Genomic DNA, 24,344 nt, shown 5'->3' with positions numbered 1-24,344 from the left:
CTGAAATGAACTGAACTGAACTAAACTGAACTAAGTATATAGAATGGGCTCCCCTAGTGGTTTAGAGGTAAACTATCTGCCTGCCAGCGCAGGAGATGTGGGTTCAATCCCTGTGTCAGGAAGAACCCACTCCAGTATTCTTGGCTGGAAAATCCGATGGACAGAGAAGGCTGACGGCCTACAGTCCATAAGGTCACAACAGTCAGACAGGACTGAGCACACCACCTATCACATAAAGGGAAACAGAAATCGCATCTGAAGTTGGGGAAATATTAGAGAAAAAATGTCTTGTAGAATATTTACTTTATATATGTTGTACAACAGTTAAGGAAGAATAAATCACTTAAAGCTTAAGATAACCTACAAATATATGTTCTGCTTCATCCCCCAAAATATGCAATCAGCAACTATTAAGTAAAGCAACTGATAATTGCCTTATTATCACTTGCCTTATTTGGCAAGCATGTTACACTTTTTTGTTTTTAACTACTAAAGTGATAGTGCGAATAACCACAAAGGACTAGAGTTCTGATGAAATTCTAGAGTAGCCATTTCTTAGTGTTTAATAGATTGATGTAAGTAACAATGGTACTATTATTGGTTAACACTCTTACAAACATTATACAGATGGAACTTTTAGTAGGGTAAAGACTTTTGGCTTACAATGAATGCTGAAAAATGCTGGATACCAACAGATTCTTCTGGTTCTATTTATGTAGATGAAAAGTCATTTAGTCTTAATAAAATTAGGCTGAGGTATGTCTCAGAGGTGGTGGAAAACTGCCAGTACAAGCAAGGATTGGATTTATACTTACAGCGAAAATGTTTCTCATTGAAAAGAGGGGGAAGGCCCTGGTGGGGAAGGCCTCTCTTAGAATCAAGCATTTTCCTAAAAGTTACCTTAGGAGAAGAATGTCAAATGATACTATCCAGTTTACTAAAACACAATTCTATCAACAGCATCTTATAATGAAAAGATTATGTACTTAGACACACTGCATTATAAAATAGTTAAAATAATACCCTAGGTGAGGAAGAGTTCCTGGTACTTCTTACCCTGGCATCATATTCAAGGACGAAAGGAGGAAAGTCGATCTGTTCTGGAGAGATGGCAGAAAACAGCTGGTGGAGGCTGTCCACATGGTGGATTTTGTCCTTCAGTCCTGAGACAGAAAAGGTGGTAAAAAACCATGTTGATACCTGATTAATAGAAGAAAAAAAATGATATAAGCCAGTGGCAAGAATCAGAAATATACACACGATCTTTAAAATTTATGTTAGATGAAAACGATTTCAGAATTGAAATTGATATCAAAAAAATCTTGTCATAAGCAGTGTTTTTTGAAATGCAGGTCACAGTGCACCACTGAATTATGCAATCAGTTTAGTGGACTGTGAACAGTATTAAGAACAAAAAGAAACATGCTAGAGCAACAATTACTAAGGAATGTAGTAAGAATGAGCTCTGTCTCCTGAAGCCTCAGTTTCTGTTATATGTCTGTGTGCTCCTGTGCCTCTAGTGTCTTGTGATGTGATACAATGTGCTTTTTGTTGTGGGTAGTGGTCAAAACCACTGCACTCTGATGGAATACTGACTCACTGGTACTGTGAAAACGTTTACTACTTCCAAACCTCAGAAACACTTTTCACTTTTTAAAAAATGAGATTTAAACTTTTTGCCAATTTTTGAGACATTTATTTTTCAGTTGACGCTTGGCGCGCAGTCTCTCTAAGTGCATTTTCGGTGGATGAGCCACTCTTGCTCATTTTACTTCACAATATGCAATTTTTCTATAAAGGCTAACCTGCAAAATTTGCTCATTGCAAAAAAAGAAAACACAGAATTCCTGACAGCAAACAATACTGGCATGAACTAGGCAATAGCTAGAACTTACAAATTATTGTTCATCTATCCAAACTGACCATCATAAATAGTCTTGTTTACCACAGGCTTGTACAACAGTCCCGCGAGGTAGGTACAATGTTACTGCTATCCCCATTTATAGAAGAAGGTAACCTATGTATGTGAATTCTCCCTGTACTGGCACAGCACATTGCAAGATATAACTGGGTACATTATAAATACACTACATGACACTTTGGACAACTGCCAATCATTTTGTTAGTTTCTCTTTGACACTCTAACATGTTTTTCAGGGCTTGTTCCAAACCTTTCACATATTCCCAGTCCCTAATGCAAAATACTTTCTTCATGCTTACTTATGAGAAAAAGCACGGACTAACAGAGCCAACACTGAACTTATCTTTATCAGAATCTTGCCCAAACTTCCAGATTTGGCAGAGACCCATCTCCATTTCTCCCTGACAGCTCCAAACAGATTATCCCATCTATTGAATTCTCACAACCTTATGTTTAAATCTCATGTACAGTACTTATTTCTATTTTACAGGAATAGAATAGTTTCTTATAATTTCCCTAGCACTTGGCAGGCAATCATAGAATGGTGTAAAGTTTCAAAAGCTACAGACAGAACTATGAATTCACTGAAAAAGAATGAATGAATGACGACAAGGTCTATTTCATAATGAGTTTTATGACCTGGGTCACTATTCTATTTTGGCTATACTATGAGTGACTGGTATAAGGCCTCAATAATAACATTACCCTCCATACCCTCTCACCTTAACAAGTTTTATTTGGAGGGTGGTGGAGGGGAGGGGGACGCACTCAGCCTTTCTAGAACACAGGGAGTTAATATAAATCAAATTAGGCAGTCATTTAATTACACACCAATACCCAGTTTTTTTACATCATTTAAAAAAAAAAATACAGGCTGTTATATACCTAACTGATATAAACTTCTGCAAACCAGATGAGTGAAATTTCTAGACTAGGATACAACCAGCCAAGAGTTAGCTGATAAATTAGTAAGAGCTACAGAGAGGGCATGGAGATTTTAGAGATCCTAGGAAGAGTTCAAGAGAATAAGACTGCAGAGTCAGAACAGAGAAGTATCTCAAGGATGTATCAGGAGGTGCATTTGCACAAGAAGTTATACATTTCCTGGGAATTTACTAAGTTCTAAGCATTGTGCACAGCTCTCAGTAATACAGGGTTAACAGTGACATGGCCATTCCTCTAATGTAGATGGGGAAACAGTGGAAACAGTGTCAGACTTTATTTTTTTGGGCTCCAAAATCACCACAGATGGTGACTGCAGCCATGAAATTAAAAGATGCTTACTCCTTGGAAGAAAAGTTATGACCAACCTAGATAGCATATTCAAAAGCAGAGACATTACTTTGCCGACTAAGGTCCGTCTAGTCAAGGCTATGGTTTTTCCTGTGGTCATGTATGGATGTGAGAGTTGGACTGTGAAGAAGGCTGAGCACCGAAGAATTGATGCTTTTGAGCTGTGATGTTGGAGAAGACTCTTGAGAGTCCCTTGGACTACAAGGAGATCCAACCAGTCCATTCTGAAGGAGATCAGCCCTGGGATTTCTTTGGAAGGAATGATGCTGAAGCTGAAACTCCAGTATTTTGGCCACCTCATGAGAAGAGTTGACTCACTGGAAAAAACTCTGATGCTGGGAGGGATTGGGGGCAGGAGGAGAAGGGGACGACAGAGGATGAGATGGCTGGATGGCATCACAGACTTGATGAACGTGAGTCTGAGTGAACTCCGGGAGTTGGTGATGGACAGGGAGGCCTGGCGTGCTGTGATTCATGGGGTCGCAAAGAGTCGGACACGACTGAGCGACTGAACTGAACTGAACTGAAAGGAGCCAGCTGGTAAGCAGAATAACAATCTCCTAAGGCCAAAAAAAAAAAAAGCTAAATGCAATGAATGGTTCGAGGACATACCCAACTACCTGTCCTAGGCAAGGCACTGTGCTACTTGGATGAAAGTATAAAATAGAGCCAGAAGAAACGACACAGGGAATTAGTGTTCCACAGTCTCTTATCTCAGGACATTTTTACATGCTGCTTGGTTTACTCCTAAACCCCTTTTCTTCAATTCTTTGCCTGGTGAAAAACTGTACTTCAGAGCTCGGGTCAGAATTCACCTCCATGAGAAAGCTTTCACTGACCATCCTCCACCCAAAGTGCGAGACGCAGCTTTCCTCTAAGAGTTCAAACAACACCATGTTACTCATATTACTGTGTAACTGACATTCTCTGTGGTAGTAGTTGATTCTTTCAACCAATTCCCCCTGTGGGGATTGTCTCCTTTAACACTATATTCATAGGGTCTAATCAAAGCCCAACATGAAAAGTAAGGAATTCAATATATGTTGAAAGAATAGTTTCTGGACTTCCTACTTTACTATATAGGGATTGTCTAATATTCTTCCATTCTACAATAGAAACAAATGTACTTCACTCTGGGCCCAGTCTCTTCATCTACAAAATGAGGAAGTTATACCTGAATGATTTTTAAGTCCCTTTTAGTTATACAGTTCCATGAAATGACTCGACTACGCTGCACATACTGACATGGTGAGGGGTGGTGGTAAATTCAAAGAGAAGGCTGGGCTTAGGAAGAATGGACAGTAATCACATACACTCAGTATTTGAAGGACAAACACATTTCTCCATTGCATTTTTCCCCCTTTACCTCCCTTACATTCTCCAGGCATTAACAAGAGAATGTTACTCAAAGCAGACAGAAGTTGAAACTGAGTTAAGAGTTTTCTGTCAGGGAGACCCAAGAGCATTGTCTTCAGTTTTTTTGTTTTGTTTGCTTATTTTTATAAAGCTCAGCTTTTAATTTTCAATTTAGTTCAGTTTAGTAGCTCAGTCGTGTCCAACTCTTTGCGACCCCATGGACTGCAGCCTCCCTGTCCATCACCAACTCCTGGAGTTTACTCAAACTCGTGTCCATCGAGTTGGTGATGTCATCCAAACATCTCATCCTCTGTCGTCCCCTTCTCCTCCCACCTTCAATCTTTCCAAGCATCAGAATCTTTTCAAATGAGTCAGTTCTTCACATCAGGTGGCCAAAGTACTGGAGTTTCAGCTTCAGCATTAGTTCTTCCAGTGAATATTCAGGACTGATTTCCTTTAGGGTGGACTGGTTGGGTCTCTGTGCTGTCCAAGGGGCTCTCAAGCAGCAGCGGCGGCAGAGGCGTGGGTCGGCGGTGGCCCGCTGCAGGGTCGGGGGCACCGAGTGCAGCAGCGCTGCGTGGGGCCTTCTGAAGGAGGTCACCATTATCTTCATTACCTCCACCACAGTTTGGCCTCAGGTCAATTAACAGGGAGGGAACACAGCCCTGCCCTTCAACACAAAACTGGATTGAAGATTTACAAGCATGCGCCCATCAGAACAAGACCCAGTTTCCCCCTCAGTCAGTCTCTCCCATCAGGAAGCTTCCATTAGCCTCTTATCCTTCTCCATCAGAAGTCAGACAGACTGAAAACCACCATCACAGAAAACTAACCAATCTGATCACATGGACCACAGCCTTGTCTAATTCAATGAAACTATAAGCCACGCTGTGTAGGGTCACCCAAGACAGATGGGTCATGGTGGAGAGCTCTGACAAAACGTGGTCCACTGGAGAAGGGAATGGCAAACCGTTTCAGTATTCTTGCCTTGAGAACCCCATGAACAGTAATTTTCAGTTACTTACAACATAAGTCATACATATACATTTATTTAGGTAAACTTGCATTACTCAGTATGTAGATGTTTTAAAAAACCGAAGAAAGGTTTCCAGGTAAGAATACTGGAGCGGGTAGCCATTCCCTTCTTGAATGGTTCTTCCCGACCCAGGGATTGAACCCAGGTCTTCCAAACATGGAGGCAGATTCTTTACCATCTGAGCCACCTGGGAAGCCCAAAGAAAACTAAACATTTGAAAAAAAGACTGCTGAAATATTCTGTGAATTCCAGAAATTCTTTCACCCAATTATTCACAAGTGCAGAGCCAAGAACATGGGACTACAAAACAACATAGACTAGGAAAAGATTGTTCACGTGTGCACTCTAGTGATCTAATAGAGCCAGAATCAACTGTGGGTTTAAATATTATTAGTTTGTGTTCTATTAGGAAATATCAAAAAAGAGAGTAGTGATTTATACGAGCAGTCAATTTATTATCACTTTGGGTGGAGTGCACTGGAAAACATCTGAGAGGTATGGAAATCAGAAGAGTGTGATTCAATTGTTTTATTACCCCTTCATTTCTTTTCATCTCATTCTTTTATAATTACAACCACTCCATTTTCAGTTTTTGCCTTAGTATAAAATAACGGTGGATTTCTTTACATATGAGCTTTATTCTCTCAGTCCTCCAATGGTTTCTCCAGGCCAAAGTATTATGGAAAGGTAACATAATGGTTCTCACTTCATACATTTTCCCTTTAGCCTCTACCCAACCTGTCATTCACACTGACTCCTACATGAAGCAGTTCTAGTGACAGCCAAAGCAAGTGACTCTAACACTGAAACTTCTGGTAATGTTTATCCACTGATGTCACAGTGAGGGAAGGATAGCTGTTCACTAAACTCTCTCGTGTGGGGGATGAGAGGTTAAGTCAGATCTTAGCAAACAGTGGCTATATATTTTCATAAGTCTGGTGAATTCACAAAGGAATGCTCTTTAGATAAGTTTGAATTTGTGATAGAAGTAAAAAACAGTTTTTACCATTAAAAAAATTATGAAAATGTTCCAACATTTATCAAAGTTGAAAGAATTTTACAAGGGACATAGGTATAGAAACCACTCAATCATTAACATTTTCCTTAAGTTTTCTTAAAAAAAATTTTTATTAGTTCTGTCATTCATAATAAATCAATAGGATTCAACATTTTCTAGCTTTATGAATAGATACTGAGGACCACAAAAACATCTTTTAGATTTTAGCCATTCTAGTAGGAATGTAACATCTCACATTGCTTTCATTTGTACTTTTCTAATAACTAATCATGCTCGATATCTTTTCATCTGCTTACTTGCCATCCGTATATATTCTGGTTAAGCCAGATTTTTGTACAAATCTTTTGTCTATTTCTAACTGTTTCCTTATTACTTACGAGATTTCTTTATATATTCAAAAGACAAGACCTTTATTAGATAAATGTTTAATTTACAAAGACTTTCTCTTAGGCTGCAGATGATCTTTTCATTCTCTTCAGTTCAGTTCAGTCACTCAGTGTGTCCGACTCTTTGTGACCCCATGAATCGCAGCACGCCAGGCCTCCCTGTCCATCACCAACTCCCGGAGTCTACCCAAACCCATGTCCATCAAGTCGGTGATGCCATCCAGCCATCTCATCCTCTGTCATCCCCTTCTCCTCTTGCCCCCAATCCTTCCCAGCATTAGGGTCTTTTCCAATGAGTCAACTCTTCGCATGAGATGGCCAAAGTATTGGAGTTTCAGCTTCAGCATCAATCCTTCTATTGAACACCCAGGTCTGATCTCCTTTAGGATGGACTGGTTGGATCTTCTTGCAGTGCAAGGGACTCTCAAGAGTCTTCTCTAACACCACAGTTCAAAAGCATCAATTCTTCAGTACTCAGCTTTCTTCACAGTCCAACTTTCCCATCCATACATGACCAATGGAAAAACCATAGCCTCGACTAGACGGACCTTTGTTGGCAAAGTAATGTCTCTGCTTTTGAATATGCTATCTAGGTTGTTCATAACTTTCCTTCCAAGGAGTAAGCGTCTTTTAATTTCATGGCTGCAATCACCATCTGCAGTGATTTTGGAACCCCCCCAAAATAAAGTCTGACACTGTTTCCACTGTTTCCCCATCTATTTGCCATGAAGTGATGGGACCAGATGCCATGATCTTAGTTTTCTGAATGTTGAGCTTTAAGCCAACTTTTTCACTCTCCTTCACTTTCATCAAGAGGCTTTTTAGTTCCTCTTCACTTTCATTCTCTTAACTATCTTCAAAAGTGCAGAAATTTTTAATTTTAATAAAGTTCAATTTCTCTTCATAGATTATGCTTTTGGTATTAAGAAATAACTTGTTTTACTCAAGGTCACACAAACCTTTTTCTCCTATACTTTCTTCTAGAAGTTTAAAACATTTTTTTTTTTTTTTTTAGTTTAAAACATTTTATGTTTTACATTTAGGTCCTTGATTCATTCTCAGTTAACTTTGTACATGATGCAAGTCACAGATCAAAGTTCACTTTTTTTGCATATTGATATTCAATTGTTCCAATATCATTTGTTGAACAGACTATCCTTTTTCCACTGACCCAACTTTGCACTTTTGAAAAGATCAGTTATCCATATATATGTGAATCTATTTCTGGATTCTTTAATTCTGCTCTGTTGATCAATTTGTCTACCTTCATGCCCATACCTTGGAGAAGGCAATGGCAACCCACTCCAGTACTCTTGCCTGGAAAATCCCATAGACAGAGGAGCCTCACAGGCTGCAGTCCATGGGTCGCAAAGAGTTGGACACGACTAAATGACTTCACTTTCACTTTTCACTCTCATGCATTGGAGAAGGAAATGGCAACCCACCCCAGTATTCTTCCCTGGAGAATCCCAGGGATGGGGGAGCCTGGTGGGCTGCCGTCTCTGGGTCGCAGAGAGTCGGACACGACTGAAGCGACTTAGCAGCAGCAGCAGCAGCATGCCCATACCTCACTGTCTTGAGTACTGCAGCTTTAGAATTAGCACTGAAAGCAGATAGTGTTGGTCCTGCAACCGTGTTCTTTTCCTGAGTTTTTTGGCTATTTTAGATTCTTTGCATTTGAATTGGTCAATTTCTACAAAAAAAAAAGCTTGCTGAAATTTTGGTTAGGACTGAGTTGAATCTATAGCTTCAGCACGAAATGACAATTTAACAATATTAAGCTTTCTAATCCATACATACAGTATATGTCTTCATTTATTTAGGTCTGTTTTAATGTATGTCATCAATGTTTTACAGCATACAGTGGGCTACCGTCCATGGGGTCACAAAGAGGCAGACACAACTGAGCAACTACTACTACTATTACTAAGTTGTACAATGTATAAGTCTTTCACATTTTTTGTCATATTTATCATTAAGTACTTAATATTTTTGATGCTAGTGTGAATTATAATGCTTTTTAAATTTCAAATTATTTCTTTCTAATATGGATAATAGATTTTTGAATATTGATCTTAAACCCTGAAATATTGCTAAAAAGTTACTCATTAATTCTAGTATTATAGCTTTTCTGAGGATACTACAAGGTTTTCTACATAGATAATCATGTCATCTGTCAATCAAGACAGTTTTATTTACTCCTTTCTAAATTGAGATGCTTTTTGTTCCTTTGTCTTGCCACATTAACACCGGCTAGAACCTCTAGTACAATTCTGAGTACAAGTGGGAAACAGCAGGCTTTCTTGCAAAGACATACTAAAAATCAAGCTAATCCTTCTGTGTGTCTCCATTTAAGAAAAAATTTCAGTAGCTACTGGATGAATAAAAAAGAAAATGGACGATGAAATTTTGGGAAATAGTCAAGCATTACTTCCGTAAGTGCTATAGAAAAAAAAATTAGCCACCTGCTGAACATAATGAAATTAACTTTCCCAAGAGTGGGAAAGTTAACAGTATACTATCTGGTAAGGCTATGTAGTGTAGTCAGAAGTCAACTGAATGAAGAGCAGGAAAGACAATTATAAGTGATTTAATTGACTGCTCACACATTTTATGTTTTTAAAAAAGCCTGACCAAGCATAAGCATAGCACTTAATACTGTGCTGTTGTAACACTGAGGGACCAAAAGGAAATTTGGAGCTTTTAAAAGAATTATTTAAAATACTTAAGGCAAAATTTAAAGATGGTATTTCAATGAGAAACAACAATTTTGTAAACAGTGACAAATTTCCCAAAGTGGAAAACATTCTCACCGAAGTCTTCACTCATCTTAGTTATGAAATATAATGAGGACTTTTCACTACTTATCTTAATTTCTCTATAGCACTTTAAAATAATAACTATTTCTACCATCTCTGATGCTTTGCCCATCCACTGGCTTCCATGGCATTAGTCAACCTTGGTTCTCCTGCTGCTTTTTTGATTACTTCTTGGTTTCCTTCCCTGATCCCAGTGCTCTGTCTTCAGCTGTTGTCTTTGGTCTAAGTCTGTGGTTTTATTCATGAACACTTTTAAAGAGTTAAAGCTCTATTTACTTGATGATGACTCTCAAAATTTATATCCCAATCCATGACTGCTGTATCTGATGACTTGTAGGAGTACCTACTAGTGGCAGAATTGGTCAGAGAGGTTTCTTTTTTCCTTTTTTTTACATAAAGTAATTATTAAGCTGAGATCTGAAGGATAAAATAGGAATTAGCCAGGAACAGGGGCAGGAAAAAGCCCAAATTAACTAAGAGCTGCGCTTAGTCACTCAGTCATGTCCCACCTCTTTGAGACCCCATGGACTGTAGCCCACCAGGTTCCTCTGTCCATGGGGATTCTACAGGCAAAAATACTAAAGTGGGTTGTCATGCCATCCTTCAGGGGATCTTTCCAACCCAGGAATCAAACCCAGGTCTTGTGCACTGTAGGCAGATTCTTTATCATCTGAGCCATCAGCTTAGCCCAAACAAAGACCACAGAGAGGCAAGGACAGAGGGGCTAATGGCTTGTAAAGGTCACTGACAAAGATATCCGAGTTACACGGGACCAAAACATTAGGACCACAACTAGAGATCACTTAAAAATGAAGGGTAAACAAGCAAATTAGCAGTCACAATGGTAACAGCAAGAATTAAGATGATGAAATATATCTTAATATGCAGGTATGTAGTGCACTTAACGTCAAGATTTAGCAGAAAGAAAAATACCTACCTTTGAACGAAATGTTGGATGAACAAAATAAACAGCTTTCAAATTCCTCTTGTACCTGATTCAAAACAAACAAACAAACAAAAAAGGGTCAGTATAAGCCATGCCTAAAACCAATCAACATTATGAACAATTAACTCTTTCTCCAGGAGTTTAGAAGCAGGAAAAAGTTTACATATGAATCTACTCTGATATAAAATAAACTGGAATTAAGGGGAGCCTCCTATTATTAAAGTACGCAATCTATATATTATAAAAATCTGTTATATGAACTATCCTTTCACAGAATATACCACAATGTTTGCTACTGCTTAATACTGGGAAAGGAAAAAGCTAGTGTCCCCCTTCAAAACTTGAGAAACTGACTTGACATCGACGACATCATAGAGTTTCTTCAGGAAGTCTGAGTCCAGGTGGTTGTATTCGCTTGTTAGTGTGTGGAAATACACTAACACATATTCCTTCACAGCAATGTGGTCCATTACGTGGATAAAATATAAGAGAGCCTAGAAGAAGAAGGAACAAAAGTAACGGTCATTTTGTATAGTAGTCTATTTCACAGTGTGTGTGCGCGTGTGTGTGTGCGCTCGGTTGTGTCTAACTCTCTGCGACCCCACGGACTATAACCTGCCAGGCTCCTCTGTCCATGGGATTTTCTAGGCAAGAATATTGGAGTGGGTTGCCATTTCTTACTCCAGGGGATCTGCCTGATCCAGGAATCGAACTTACATCTCTTGTATCTCCTCCATTGGCAGGTGGATTCTTTACTAATGTGCCACCTGAGGCCAAGAGAGAGAAAAAACCCAGGAGCTTAATCTAATCTGTGCTCCAGACACTGCAGACATCAGGAACAAGTCTCTCTTCAAAAAGATCTTCCCATAATGCTATGGTACGTTCCCTTTCTGTCCTAAGTGATGGAGGAGAGTATCTCCATCCTCTCAAATGAGTTCTTGGTATATACAAAAGAGCTCTTCAGTCAACAACCAGGTCTTTTCTCTCTGGGATAATGATTTCAAAACCGTTAGAGAATTTCTAGACTTTTAATCATTCTTGAAGGTTCTACCTGAGTTTAGTGACAAATCTTTGCAGTCTCCACTGAGATACGGACTCATGCCTCACATGGCTCACTTTGAGGGCTAATCTGTTCAGCATCTTTAACATTGAACTGAATGAGGAAAATGAGAACAGGTTCAGTGAGCAGAAGGCAGTGGGCTGGGCAGCACTTCTACTCTGACTCAAACTTAATGTGACCTGGATCAGTTAGAAAAGTATGCCATTACAAGAAGGATGAAATTTAAGAGAAGCATTAAGTACAAAGCAGAGATACAAAATGGGCAGGGCCAGCATGACCCACTGATGTAGCTATAAACAATGACACACAGGACGCTGAGAGGCAGCCACTGAAGGATTACTATCAAACAGGCTATTTCCCCATTTTTGCCTCAGGGGAGTCCTTGGCATTCACACGAATGGACTACTAAGGATTAGTTAGCATGGGTCCAACTGCTACCAGAGCAGACAGAGGAGGGCACTAAGGAAACACATTTTATTTCCAGTCGTTAGCTGGTTTGGGCCTCACGATATAAATGAAGTGATGTATCACAAACATTCAGAACACCATGAAAATACACGTCAGAATCAAAGACGTTTATGCTTTTATTGGTATGAATCACATTATTAATGCTGTGAATAAATGTCATACTGATTATTATAAATAGCTGAGTGTTTAAGGGGTGTGTGTGTGTGTGTGTATTATTTCAGCTCTTACCAGAGTGCTTCTGGTCCTCTTTCTGTCCACTTACCACCTCCTGCCCAGGGCAATTAAGATACCCATTTTCAGTTTCAAATTCTCCATCTTTAACTTAAATTTTTTCATTTATAAAGAAGTATAGCCACATGACAGAAAAATATAGAAAAGAAATTCTCCCTAAAACTATGAAATCCAGTTTAAGATACAGACTTCCAGTTTTTACCTTTATGCTTAAACTCCCGTCCTGCTTCCCTCGCCCATAAAAGGTCAATGTATACATACTATGTATCACTTTTTCTTCTATTGATATTATATCATAAACATTTCTCTATAGTACTTAACCTCATAACCATGATTTTTTCAGGGTCACAGAACATTCCATTTATGGATGCAAAATAATGAACTTAACAGAATTTGTTATTCTGTGTCACAAATGAGCCTGTGAGTAACATGCCAGACTCAAGGCTTTCCCAATTTTTTCTTTAATCTAAACACCAGGGACTAGGACTCTAAGGGCTTAGCCAGGTGTAATCATCTGCTTTTGCACAATGGTGTTTTATCTTAAAATTGTATGCAGCTTTTACACTTTTGAGTCCTTTTTTTTTTTTTTTTTACTATAGTTAAAAATTATTTATTAAAGTGAGTCTCTTCCTTTACAGTCAGTTTCTATTACGACTAATGTTCTAGGATGATCTATGTATTTATCCTTTGGATTCGACTGTCCCTTGCCCAAGTATTCCATAATTTGGGCAGTTTCTTGGCCAATAGCTATTTTCATTCTTAGGATCACTTCCTTAGTAGTTAGTACAAATTCTCAGAAATTACTAGGTCACTTTGATAGTTTTAATTAATCTTTGATGACAATGATTATTATTTAAAAGTAATGGCTAAAAAATAAAAGTAATGGCTAATTTTGAAGGTGAAAAAAGATACCTCATTTTAATTATTTTTTTTCACTACTAATCAGGTTGAACATTTTCTTATTTACTAGTAATACCGTTTCTTCTGCTATGAATCATCTGTTTCTGTTCTTTAACTTCAAAAGAAGGGATTACGAAATGACGAAATCTTGGGTTAACTACATCTCTGGTTTCTTCTCTTCAGATAGATTCTGAAAAGTTTATGTTTCTTTTTCAAGAAAGGCAGATAATACAGAATGAGTCCAACCAAAAACTTGCCATTTATGTCATGCCTAAAACACAGTAGCTGAGTTTTTGGAAACCCCATTGTGGCATTTCAGGATTCTGTTTCTCCGAGAACACAAGGCCAGACCCCCGACTGACGGAAATGGTGTGTGCCACCCTGTAGAACCTCGGCTGCCACTCAGTCACAGACATGCAACTCTGTCTCAGCTCATACTCTCAGCCCTGACTCCAAATTCATACCCTACTGATTTTTTAAAAATCAATGTTATTTATAAAACAAAGCCTTTTTATGGCTTACCTTGTCCATGTCTATTAATGTTACAGGAATGTTTCTTCCAACTACCACCATCACCGTGCGACCACAGTTATCCACACCTACAAACAGGAAATGTAATCAGCACCCAGAAACTTTATTCCAAGAGTATTACTTGTCCTGGGCTCTGACCTTATAAAAATATTCTAAACAAATGTAAAAGACGAAAAACTAGAATATAAGCTTTTCAAATTTCATCTTCGGATTTCTTTCACTAGGTGGAAAATCACTTAAAAAATTTTTTTTTAGCTTCATGAAGTTGTGATGACTGACCTTGCTTTTAAGGTAAGCCCTCTTATAGGTTTTAAATCTGGGCAAACCAAAGGTAAGGTCACAGGGTAAAGATCATTTTATAAATAGCTTTCTATTTAAGTTAACTAATAACATTAGTGATCCAAGAAAAACTAAATGGAACTCAAATCTGAAAATTAACAAGGACTGCCTGGAAAAGAAATGTAAAGGGGAAATCTGATAACTTTCACTGTCTCTGTTATATATTTATATAATGTTTGAATTCTGTATAAAGAGATTATGGTACTTTAAAACTAGGAAAAGATTTATAAGACACAAAAAAGGAAGAAAAAGGACTTCATTTAAGAAATGAAGTTGGCCAATATAGAATAACTAGCTGAAAATCTTACAGGTTGATATGATATTTTTAACATATTGATGATGAGCAAAACCTACCTTCACTGTACCAAAAAAAAAAAAATCTCTATATAGACAAAATGGGCAAAATCAGAGAAGAATGAAGTCCATAACAGCATACCAAATAATGTCTTTTAATCAGTAAAAGAATAAGTTACCATGTCTTTAAGCTCACCTGTTTGGTATAAGGCTTTTAGAGACGCAATATCAGATAGATCCTCAGATCTTGCTTGACACAACCAGCGATTATAACTAGAGAAATAAAGGATATGATAATTAGAATAAACAGTTGTAAATCTATAAATGAGACCCGTTTTTAGTTTAAAGAATGCTTTATTATAATGAGCAAGGAGTTAAAGAGGCTGTTACACTATGCTGAATCTCTACTGTTATTAAAAAACAAAACAGATGAGTTACTGAGAAAGGAAGATATTCACACCAGACGACTTTTAAAATTTTTTTTTGAGCAAATGAAGACTACTCATTTAATTGGCTAAGATACCAAGCACTCAAACTAACATTGTTTTTAAAATACTATTATTTTCCTCTACTTGAAAGAAAATGCAAACAAAGCTTAAAGCAATAGCAGTTTTCCACAAGAGATGTTCACTCATTCGAAGAAGACTTACTGACTGCTTACTTCATGAGAGGTATTGAGAATACTCTACTGAACAGACATGGTCCTACACTCAAGGAATTTACTTGAGTGTAAAAACAGCTAAGTGTTGTACATGTTTTGCCAGATCACAAAGAAACTAGGTAATTTTTTTCTGGGAAGTCCGGGCTTATTTAATGACTGACTAATCACACTAGCTCTACTGATACTCCATATATCAGATCATAGAGACTGCATTTTGGCTTTGGCTAAGAGAATGTTAAAATTGGAAAAAACTTTAAAAATCTCAAAGAGCTTTTAGGCTCTGAAGCTTTTAGGTCTTATCTGGCAACATCCTACAACATTAAAAACAACAACAACAAAACTAAACCAGGAGAGAGGATATTTGGGTTCTCATCTTATCACTTTCTGTGCAAGCTTAAAAAAGACACTTCAGCTCTATGGACCTTAGTTTCCTGATCTGCAAAACAGTGTTTCTGCAGAACACCTTTCAGTTATAAAACCACACAACTAAGGATATTTAATAGGAAGTCTATTACATAGGGGCCTCCCTGGTGGCTCAGAGGTTAAAAGCGTCTGCCTGCAATGCGGGAGACCTGGGTTTGATTCCTGGGTCGGGAAGATCCCCTGGAGAAGGAAATGGAAACCCACTCCAGTATTCTTTCCTGGAGAATCCCAAAGACAGAGAAGCCTGGTGGGCTACAGTCCGGGGGGGGGCGCAAAGAGGTGGATACGACTGAGCGACTTCACTTCACTTCTATTACATAGGGATTATAATCAACAAGTGATATGCCTGCTAGGTTCATGGAAATTGCTGCTTGTGAAAAATAAACTTAGTATTGGGAATTCCCTGGCAGTCCAGTGTTTAGGACTCTGTGTTAGATTCCTGGTCTGGGAATGTAGATTCCACAAGCCATGCAGCATGGCCAAACATTTATTAAAAACTGAAAAACCAAAACCAAAACCCACTTAGTACTGCACAGTTCTATAGTCTGCCTGTTTAAATTTAGAAACATACCCACCTGTGCTAACTGAATTTAAAGTCAACAGCTTTTAGTGCTAGTTTAAGATACAATGTGCAAGTCAAGAAAGGATCTATGTTTATTTTAGTTCTCCCTATTCATACGTACAATTCCATATTTTCACACAGAGCTATTTCCCAGGTTATTTACACTAATCCCCCAACTGTACTGCTTTCTAACTGTTTTATGATTAAACCATCTCCATATCAAGACTAAAGAGAATAGTATATCTTAAGTGTCTTCTGAGCACCACAGGTTATAACACAAACATGCAACAGGAATTTGGTAAATATCTGTTCATTTCTATACTCTGTGTATTCATTACCTCATTTTTCAAAGACTTATTGCAAAAATGCAATGTCTGCATCATAGTAGGGATTCAAATCTTTGTTGAATGAAATAATAAACATAAGTATTATTCAGGGTATTTTGGAGCCCTGAGAAGAGTAAAAGGCCCTTGGATTCAGAGTTTAAGGCTGAACATATGAGATAGACATATTACAAAGACAACTAACACTGTAATAATATAGTATGAGACAAGCAATCTAGCAGACATCAAAATGCTCTACCAATCAAGTATGTCTCTAAGAGGGGGATTGTGGGAGTAGGGGTCCGGGGTATAGTGAGGAGTGGGTGGAAGCAAGTTCCAGAACTGTGGTAGAACTGCTTCCTGCTTCATATCACAAAGATCAGCACAAGGCTTTTTTCTCCACTCACTGCAGTATTTGTGTCCATTCTGCTAGACCTTGAGATAGGGACTATGTCTTCATTGTCTCTATATTTCTGGGAAGTCTCTAGGGTAGTTCCTGACACTCAGTCACTATGTATTCAATGAACTCTAAAGAAAAAAAAATTTTAAACGGGAACTCAGATGCACAGAATAGAACTAATCACCTTGCTTCAAAACACTCTCATCACTGGTACATGCATGGTTCTTGCACTCCAAAATCTACCCTAAACAAAAGTTAGCACCATCACAAACCTCCATCTAATCACCATGGTCCAATTCTAGCTTCTGCCTCTCCTCACTCATCATCTGGAATCTCAGGTTCCTCATTTTCTAGTTTTCCTTTTTATATCATTTTAATTCATCAACACATATTCCTAAAAAGCTTTTTGGCTGTTTTTAATGATTCAAAAAAGACAAAAGCTTGTCACAAAATCTTGGGGGTCTAGTTTTTGGACTTATTGCTAAAATTCATCTCTATTGTTGGGTATCAATGTTGTTCATTCTCTTTGCCTATTACCCATAATGTACTTACACTATATGAAAACTGTAGTTTTCATCCACTCTCTTACTGACAGGGACTCGGGCTATTGCCAGGTTTTTGCCACTGTGAACGTGCTACAGTCAACTTATTTTACATATCTCCTGGTATATGTGTATTTGATTTTTCCTGAGGACACTCCTAGGAATGGAAATGGAACATACAGGGTATGTTTGGTTTCAAGGTCTAAACTGTTTTCCACATTTTTTACCGGTTTGTACTTCTGCAAGCAATGAACAGGAGGTTCTAAGAATCCATGTCCTCTTCAACACTTGATCTGAGCAAATATTTTAACTGTCAATCAACTGGGTTTAAATCGTATTTCATTTCCCTGATTGTTAATGATGCTGAGATCCTGTTCATATTTCCTAGCCTTTTCTTTTTCTGTGAGATGCCTGTTCATACTGTTTGTCCATTTATTTATTGGGTTGTTTGTTCTTTTCTCACTTATTTTTAGGAGTTTACATATTTTTGATCTAATCATTTGTATTAGATCAAAAATACAAAGGTTCGTGACACTGTACAGGAGACAGGGATCAAGACCATCCCCACGGAAAAGAAATGCAAAAAAGCAAGATGCCTGTTTGAGGAGGCCTTACAAATAGCTGTGAAAAGAAGAGAAGCAAAAAGCAAAGAAGAAAAGGAAAGATATAACATCTGAATGCAGAGTTCCAAAGAATAGCAAGGAGAGAGAAAAAAGCGTTCCTCAGCGATCAATGCAAAGAAACAGAGGAAAAGAACAGAATGGGAAAGACTAGAGACCTCTTCAAGAAAATTAGAGATACCAAGGGAACTTTTTATGCAAAGATGGGCACAATTAAAGACAGAAATAGTATGGACCTAACAGAAGCAGAAGATATTAAGAAGAGGTGACAAGAATACACAGAAGAATTGTACAAAAAGATCTTCATGACCCATGTAATCACGTTGGTGTGATCACTCACCTAGAGCCAGGCATCCTGGAATGTGAAGTCAAGTGGGCCTTATGAAGCATCACTACGAACAAAGCTAGTGGAGGTGATGGAATTCTGTTGACCTGTTTCAAATCCTGAAAGATGATGCTGTCAAAGTGCTGCACTCAATATGCCAGCAAATTTGGAAAACTCAGCAGTGGCCACACGACTGGAAAAGGTCAGTTTTCATTTCATTCCAATCCCAAAGAAAGGCAATGCCAAAGAATGCTCACACTACTGCACAATTGCACTCATCTCACATGCTGGTAAAATAATGCTCAAAATTTTCCAAGCCAGGCTTCAGCAATACGTGAACCATGAACTTCCAGATGTTCAAGCTGGTTTTAGAAAAGGCAGAGGAACCAGAGATCAAATTGCCAACATCTGCTGGATCATCGAAAAAGCAAGAGAGTTCCAGAAAAATATCTATTTCTGCTTTATTGACTATGCCAAAGCCTTTGACTGGGTGGATCACAAGAAACTGTGGAAAATTCTGAGGGAGATGGGAATACCAGACCACCTGACCTGCCTCTTGAGAAATCTGTATGCAGGCCAGGAAGCAACAGTTAGAACTGGACATGGAACAACAGACTGGTTCCAAATAGGAAAAGGAGTATGTCAAAGCTGTATATTGTCACCTTGCTTATTTAATTTATCTGCAGAGTATATCATGAGAAATGCTGGGCTGGAAGAAGCACAAGCTGGAATCAAGATTGCCAGGAGAAATATCAATAACCTCAGATATGCAGATGACACCCCCCTTATGGCAGAAAGTGAAGAGGAACTAAAAAGCCTCTTGATGAAAGTGAAAGTGGAGAGTGAAAAAGTTGGCTTAAAGCTCAACATTCAGAAAACGAAGATCATGGTATCCGGTCCCATCACTTCATGGGAAATAGATGGGGAAACAGTGTCAGACTTTATTTTTCTGGGCTCCAAAATCACTGCAGATGGGATTGCAGCCATGAAATTAAAAGACTCTTACTCCTTGGAAGGAAAGTTATGACCAACCTAGATAGCATATTGAAAAGCAGAGACATTACTTTGCCAACAAAGGTCTGTCTAGTCAAGGCTATGGTTTTTCCAGTGGTCATGTATGGAAGTGAGAGTTGGACTGTGAAGAAAGCTGAGCGCCGAAGAATTGATGCTTTTGAACTGTGGTGTTGGAGAAGACTCTTGAGAGTCCCTTGGACTGCAAGGAGATCCAACCAGTCCATTCTGAGGGAGATCAGCCCTGGGTGTTCTTTGGAAGGAATGATGCTAAAGCTGAAACTCTAGTACTTCGGCCACCTCATGCGAAGAGTTGACTCATTGGAAAAGACTCTGGTGCTGGGAGGGCTTGGGGGCAGGAGGAGAAGGGGACGACAGAGGATGAGATGGCTGGATGGCATCACCGACTTGATGGACATGAGTTTGAGTGAACTCCAGGAGTTGGTGATGGACAGGGAGGCCTGGTGTGCTGTGATTCATGGGGTCGCAAAGAGTCGGACACGACTGAGCGACTGAACTGAACTGACTGAGCTGAATCATTTGCCAGTTGTGTGTATTGTGAATATTCATATTCTGCAATTTGCCTTTCACTTACTTTAAGCTTAATTGCCTCACTTTCTGTAGTTCTTATTTTTAATATAGTCAAGATTAATTTTTCTTTTGTAGTCAGTGCTTTTTATATTTTGTTTAAGAAATCTGTTTTTTCTTATTGGTATGAGGAATACTAACCTATGACTCCTTCCATGAATTTTAATTTTTTAAAAATTTAAGTCTTTAACCCATCTAAAATTAATTTTAGTCCATAATATGAAGTGAAATAGTGTAAACTCAAAAATGTTTTCAACTTCATCTGTGATAAACAACTTGAGATCCTAGGATAGGCAAATCTTTATGAACATGATTATGGAAGAAGGATATAGCTTACATCAGATTCTTAAAGGCTTTACGGTTTAAGAAAGGTTCAGAATCACTGCTGAGACACTGGCAAGTGTTACAGTTTCTAAGAACCCTGAGATGAATTCCAATGCAACAACTTAACACTGCCATCTTCATCCGTTTCTTCTTTATTCTAACTGTCCTCTCCGTCCTATAGATCGTGTAAATTTGCTTTGATTATCCCTGTTTCCCCCACCTATTCAAAGAATATTTTAAACTTGCCGTTCTATTTTTGAAAACTGCACCTCACTTTTTGCTAGTTTCCATTTTATTTCAATGAAGACATGGAACCTTTCATCCTAATCCAACAATCAAAACAAAAGCTAAAAATCAAACAAGAAAAAACACCCCAACCTCAAAAGCTTATTATTTTGATAGGTAAAATTTAATCACTGGTTAATAGTCACACAAAATATATACCACAATGGCAGCAAAAGTACCCACAACTGTGCTCTCCAGGCAGATACACCGAGTAGGTGGTTTCTCAATAGACTGCAGTCAGCTGAGGCTGGATGTTGCCCTCACAAGGCAAACACAAGGCTGTTTCTTCTAGTTAATAAATTACCATCCAACTGCACAACCAAGAGTTGAATAATGAAGAAAATTCAAGCTAAATTCCTCTTAAAAGTCTACTAACTAACCTACTTATTGGTATACAACCAACACCCCAGGGAAAATTTTCACTTTGAAATTAACAGAAGCTTTCCCTGACCTCATGCAGCTGTCCCACATTGGACTTAGTTAAAACTCTTGTTATATATACTCTTAATGCATCCTGTAATTTAAATACATTTTCATATATTAATGGGCTTTCTTGGTAGCTCAGCTGATAAAGAATCCTCCTGCAATGCAGGAGGCCCTGGTTTGACTCCTGGGTTGGGAAGATCCCCTGGGGAAGGGAATAGGCTACCCACACCAGTATTCTTGAGCTTCCCTGTGGCTCAGACAATAAAGAAGCCGCCTGCAATGTGGGAGACCTGGGTTTGGTCCCTGGGTTGGGAAGATCCCCTGAATAACAGCTACCCACTCCAGTATTCTTGTCTGGAGAATTCCATGGACAAGGGAGCCTGGCAGGCTACAGTCCATGGAGTTGCAAAGAGTCCGACATGAGTCATGCAGCTGTCCCACGCTGGACTTAGTTAAAATCCTTGTTATATATACTCTTATTGTATCCTACAATTTAAATACATCTTTATACAGTAATTATTTTAACATTTTTTTTCTCTGTAAGACCTTAAGCTCAATGAGGCCTGGGGCTAGATCTGCCTTGCATGTCACTTTGTTGTGTTTCTAGCTTGGCACAACAGTAAGGGTTCAATAAATATTTAATAATGAATGAGATAAAGTTTTTACTGTGAGAAATGACATAAGAGTTACAGGCAACTGGATCTTAAAGCCAATCAAAGAAAAAAGAAAAAGAAAAAAGTACTTGAAAAACAATTTACGAGTTTTAAAAGCTGGATCTTTGTAAAAGAATATCTAGATTGCTTGCTAATTTTTGTAAGGAAGCCAACTCCTATCTTATGATACACCCAGATTAGTGTCACAATTGGGTGGAAGTCCTGGAGATAATAATCAAGAATTAGACAACTTATCTGATTATTTTAGATATTAAAAGTGAATTATTACACAGAGACAAGCCAATGCCACGAAAGGAATGAACTAACCCTCTAACCTATCCATGTGACCATTAGTTTTGTTACTGAAGCAAGAACTGAAGGCTTTCAAAAAGATATTCCTAACTAAAGACTGCCCTTTGTTTCTTGGTTCAGGCTTTGAAAGCCAGAGGTGGTACTCTTCTTCAAGCCTGTAGGTTATTATGTGTAAACTAGAGGTCCACAACCACCAGAGCACCATGCCCAACACAGCCTGATGTGTTAAGGTAGTGTGGCTCACTCATGAATTTCTAAAGGGACTACCTTCTTCACCTGTCTATTTCAGTTCTAGAATAGTACCCTGAATAGAGTAAATATCCAATGTTTCCTGAACTGAGCAGAAACCGTCAACTCTGAAACTAATTTGAATCTCAAGATCATCACTTTCTACCAACAAGGGCAATGCTTTACATGCTGCATTCATAGTCCTTTGTAACCTACCCCTTTGCTGAGAACCCCTTTCCAGAAAGCATGGGCTCAGTGAATACAGATTTATTTTAATAATACTGGCTTGAACAAGTCATTATTAAGTAAAACAAATCTCACTAAAAAAAGAGACACAAGACAGGTAAGTATCCAGTCCAGACACAAACAAATGCCAGTTTATCTGTATTACCCACAGAGAAATGAAAAAGGTGTGTGTGTGTGAGAGAGAGAGAGAGACAGAGAGACAGGGAGACAGGGAGACAGGAAGAGAAACTAGGGTAATTGATTTGAGAAAGGTGATAACAATGTAATTCTCTGCACATGCATACAGAACATGTCTGGTCCTTTCTCAGCTTCTCTGAATCTGGTCTTTGTAGGTGGCTGGAGATGGTAGTAGAGAAGGGAGATAAGCTTCAGTGTAGCTCATCCTCAATTAGTTATAACTATGGTCAATTCACTCTTGGTGGTCAATTTACCCTTCTATAAGTTAAAGGGGCCAGACCAGATTAGGCACAAAATAGTCTAAGAAATCATTTAAGAAACCTTAAAAGGATGGACCCTGAGCTCTCCCCACAGAGGTTCTGATTCAAGAAGTTTGGTGTGGGGCCTATGAAATTTTAGAAAGTACCCCTGGTGGTTCTAATGCTATACTACATTTCAGAAAACCACATCAGGTAATTACCAAAACTCCTTTCAACTATAAAGTACTGCTAGGAGACCCAGACCAGTGGTTCTCAAAGTGTGGTCCACAGTCTGAAAACTATCTTCATAATAAAACCCAAACATCTTTTTTTTTTTTTTTCCACTGTGTTGACATCTGCACGGATGGTACAAAAGAAACTGCTGCGTTAGCATGAATCCAGGTGGAAGCACCAGATCATAGTAGTCATTGTGTTCCTAACTGTCAAAAGACTCAGGGGGAAAAAAAAGCCAGTTTCATTTAAGAATGTCTTTTATGAGGAAGAAAAATTATTAATTTTATTACATCAACCCTTGGGAATACATCTTTTTAATATTAATGTGTCACAAAAAGGACAGAACACACAAAGCATTTCTGCAGACTGAAGCCTAAGGTTGTCCTGAAATAAAGAACTAAGTGTCTGACCTGCTAACTGAACTAGTTGCTTTTTTTCATGAAACACCGTTTTTCTTCAACTAATGACTGGCAACAAAGGTCTGTCTAGTCAAGGCTATGGTTTTTCCAGTGGTCATGTATGGATGTGAGAGTTGGACTGTGAAGAAAGCTGAGTGCCGAAGAATTGATGCTTTTGAACTGTGGTGTTGGAGAAGACTCTTGAGAGTCCCTTGGACTGCAAGGAGGTCCAACTAGTCCATTCTGAAGGAGATCAGTCCTGGGATTTCTTTGGAGGGAATGATGAAGCTGAAACTCCAGTACTTTGGCCACCTCATGCGAAGAGTTGACTCACTGGAAAAGACTCTGATGCTGGGAGGGGTTGGGGGCAGGAGGAGAAGGGGGGACGACAGAGGATGAGGTGGCGGGATGGCATCACTGACTCAATGGACGTGAGTCTGAGTGAACTCTGGGAGTTGGTGATGGACAGGGAGGCCTGGCGTGCTGCGATTCATGGGGTTGCAAAGAGTCGGACACGACTGAGCGACTGAACTGAACTGAATGACTGGCAAACTGTGATTATTCACTATGAGTATTTGGCAGATATCTTCTCAAAAATGAATAAAATGACCCTGTCATATCGAGAAAAACCACCGACAGTATTTGTTACCAGTGATAAAACTTGAGCTTATATATATATATATATATATATATTAAAAATGTTGGCAAATTTGTATCCATCACCAGAAGGTAACCATTCCTAACATTTGAGGACTTTTCTGATGAGAGC

At 38.6% G+C, this 24,344-nt stretch overlaps 1 protein-coding gene across 1 annotated transcript in view; it reads right to left on the bottom strand.

Moving 5' to 3' along the window:
* GDAP2 (ganglioside induced differentiation associated protein 2) overlaps positions 1-24,344 on the bottom strand; it is a 75,141-nt gene that overhangs the window by 13,026 nt on the left and 37,771 nt on the right. The window contains exons 9-13 of the mRNA XM_040230938.1: positions 14,795-14,871; positions 13,957-14,033; positions 11,130-11,269; positions 10,767-10,821; positions 1,057-1,200 (exon numbers count right to left, since the gene is read on the bottom strand). Coding sequence (XP_040086872.1) covers positions 1,057-1,200; positions 10,767-10,821; positions 11,130-11,269; positions 13,957-14,033; positions 14,795-14,871 — 493 coding nt within the window. The remainder of the gene's footprint in view (positions 1-1,056; positions 1,201-10,766; positions 10,822-11,129; positions 11,270-13,956; positions 14,034-14,794; positions 14,872-24,344) is intronic.

Source organism: Oryx dammah, unplaced genomic scaffold (assembly GCF_014754425.2).
Source record: "Oryx dammah isolate SB20612 unplaced genomic scaffold, SCBI_Odam_1.1 HiC_scaffold_28, whole genome shotgun sequence".
Lineage (NCBI taxonomy): Eukaryota > Metazoa > Chordata > Mammalia > Artiodactyla > Bovidae > Oryx > Oryx dammah.
Note: the sequence above shows the minus strand (reverse complement) of the source record. Positions and strands in the feature narration are given on the sequence as shown.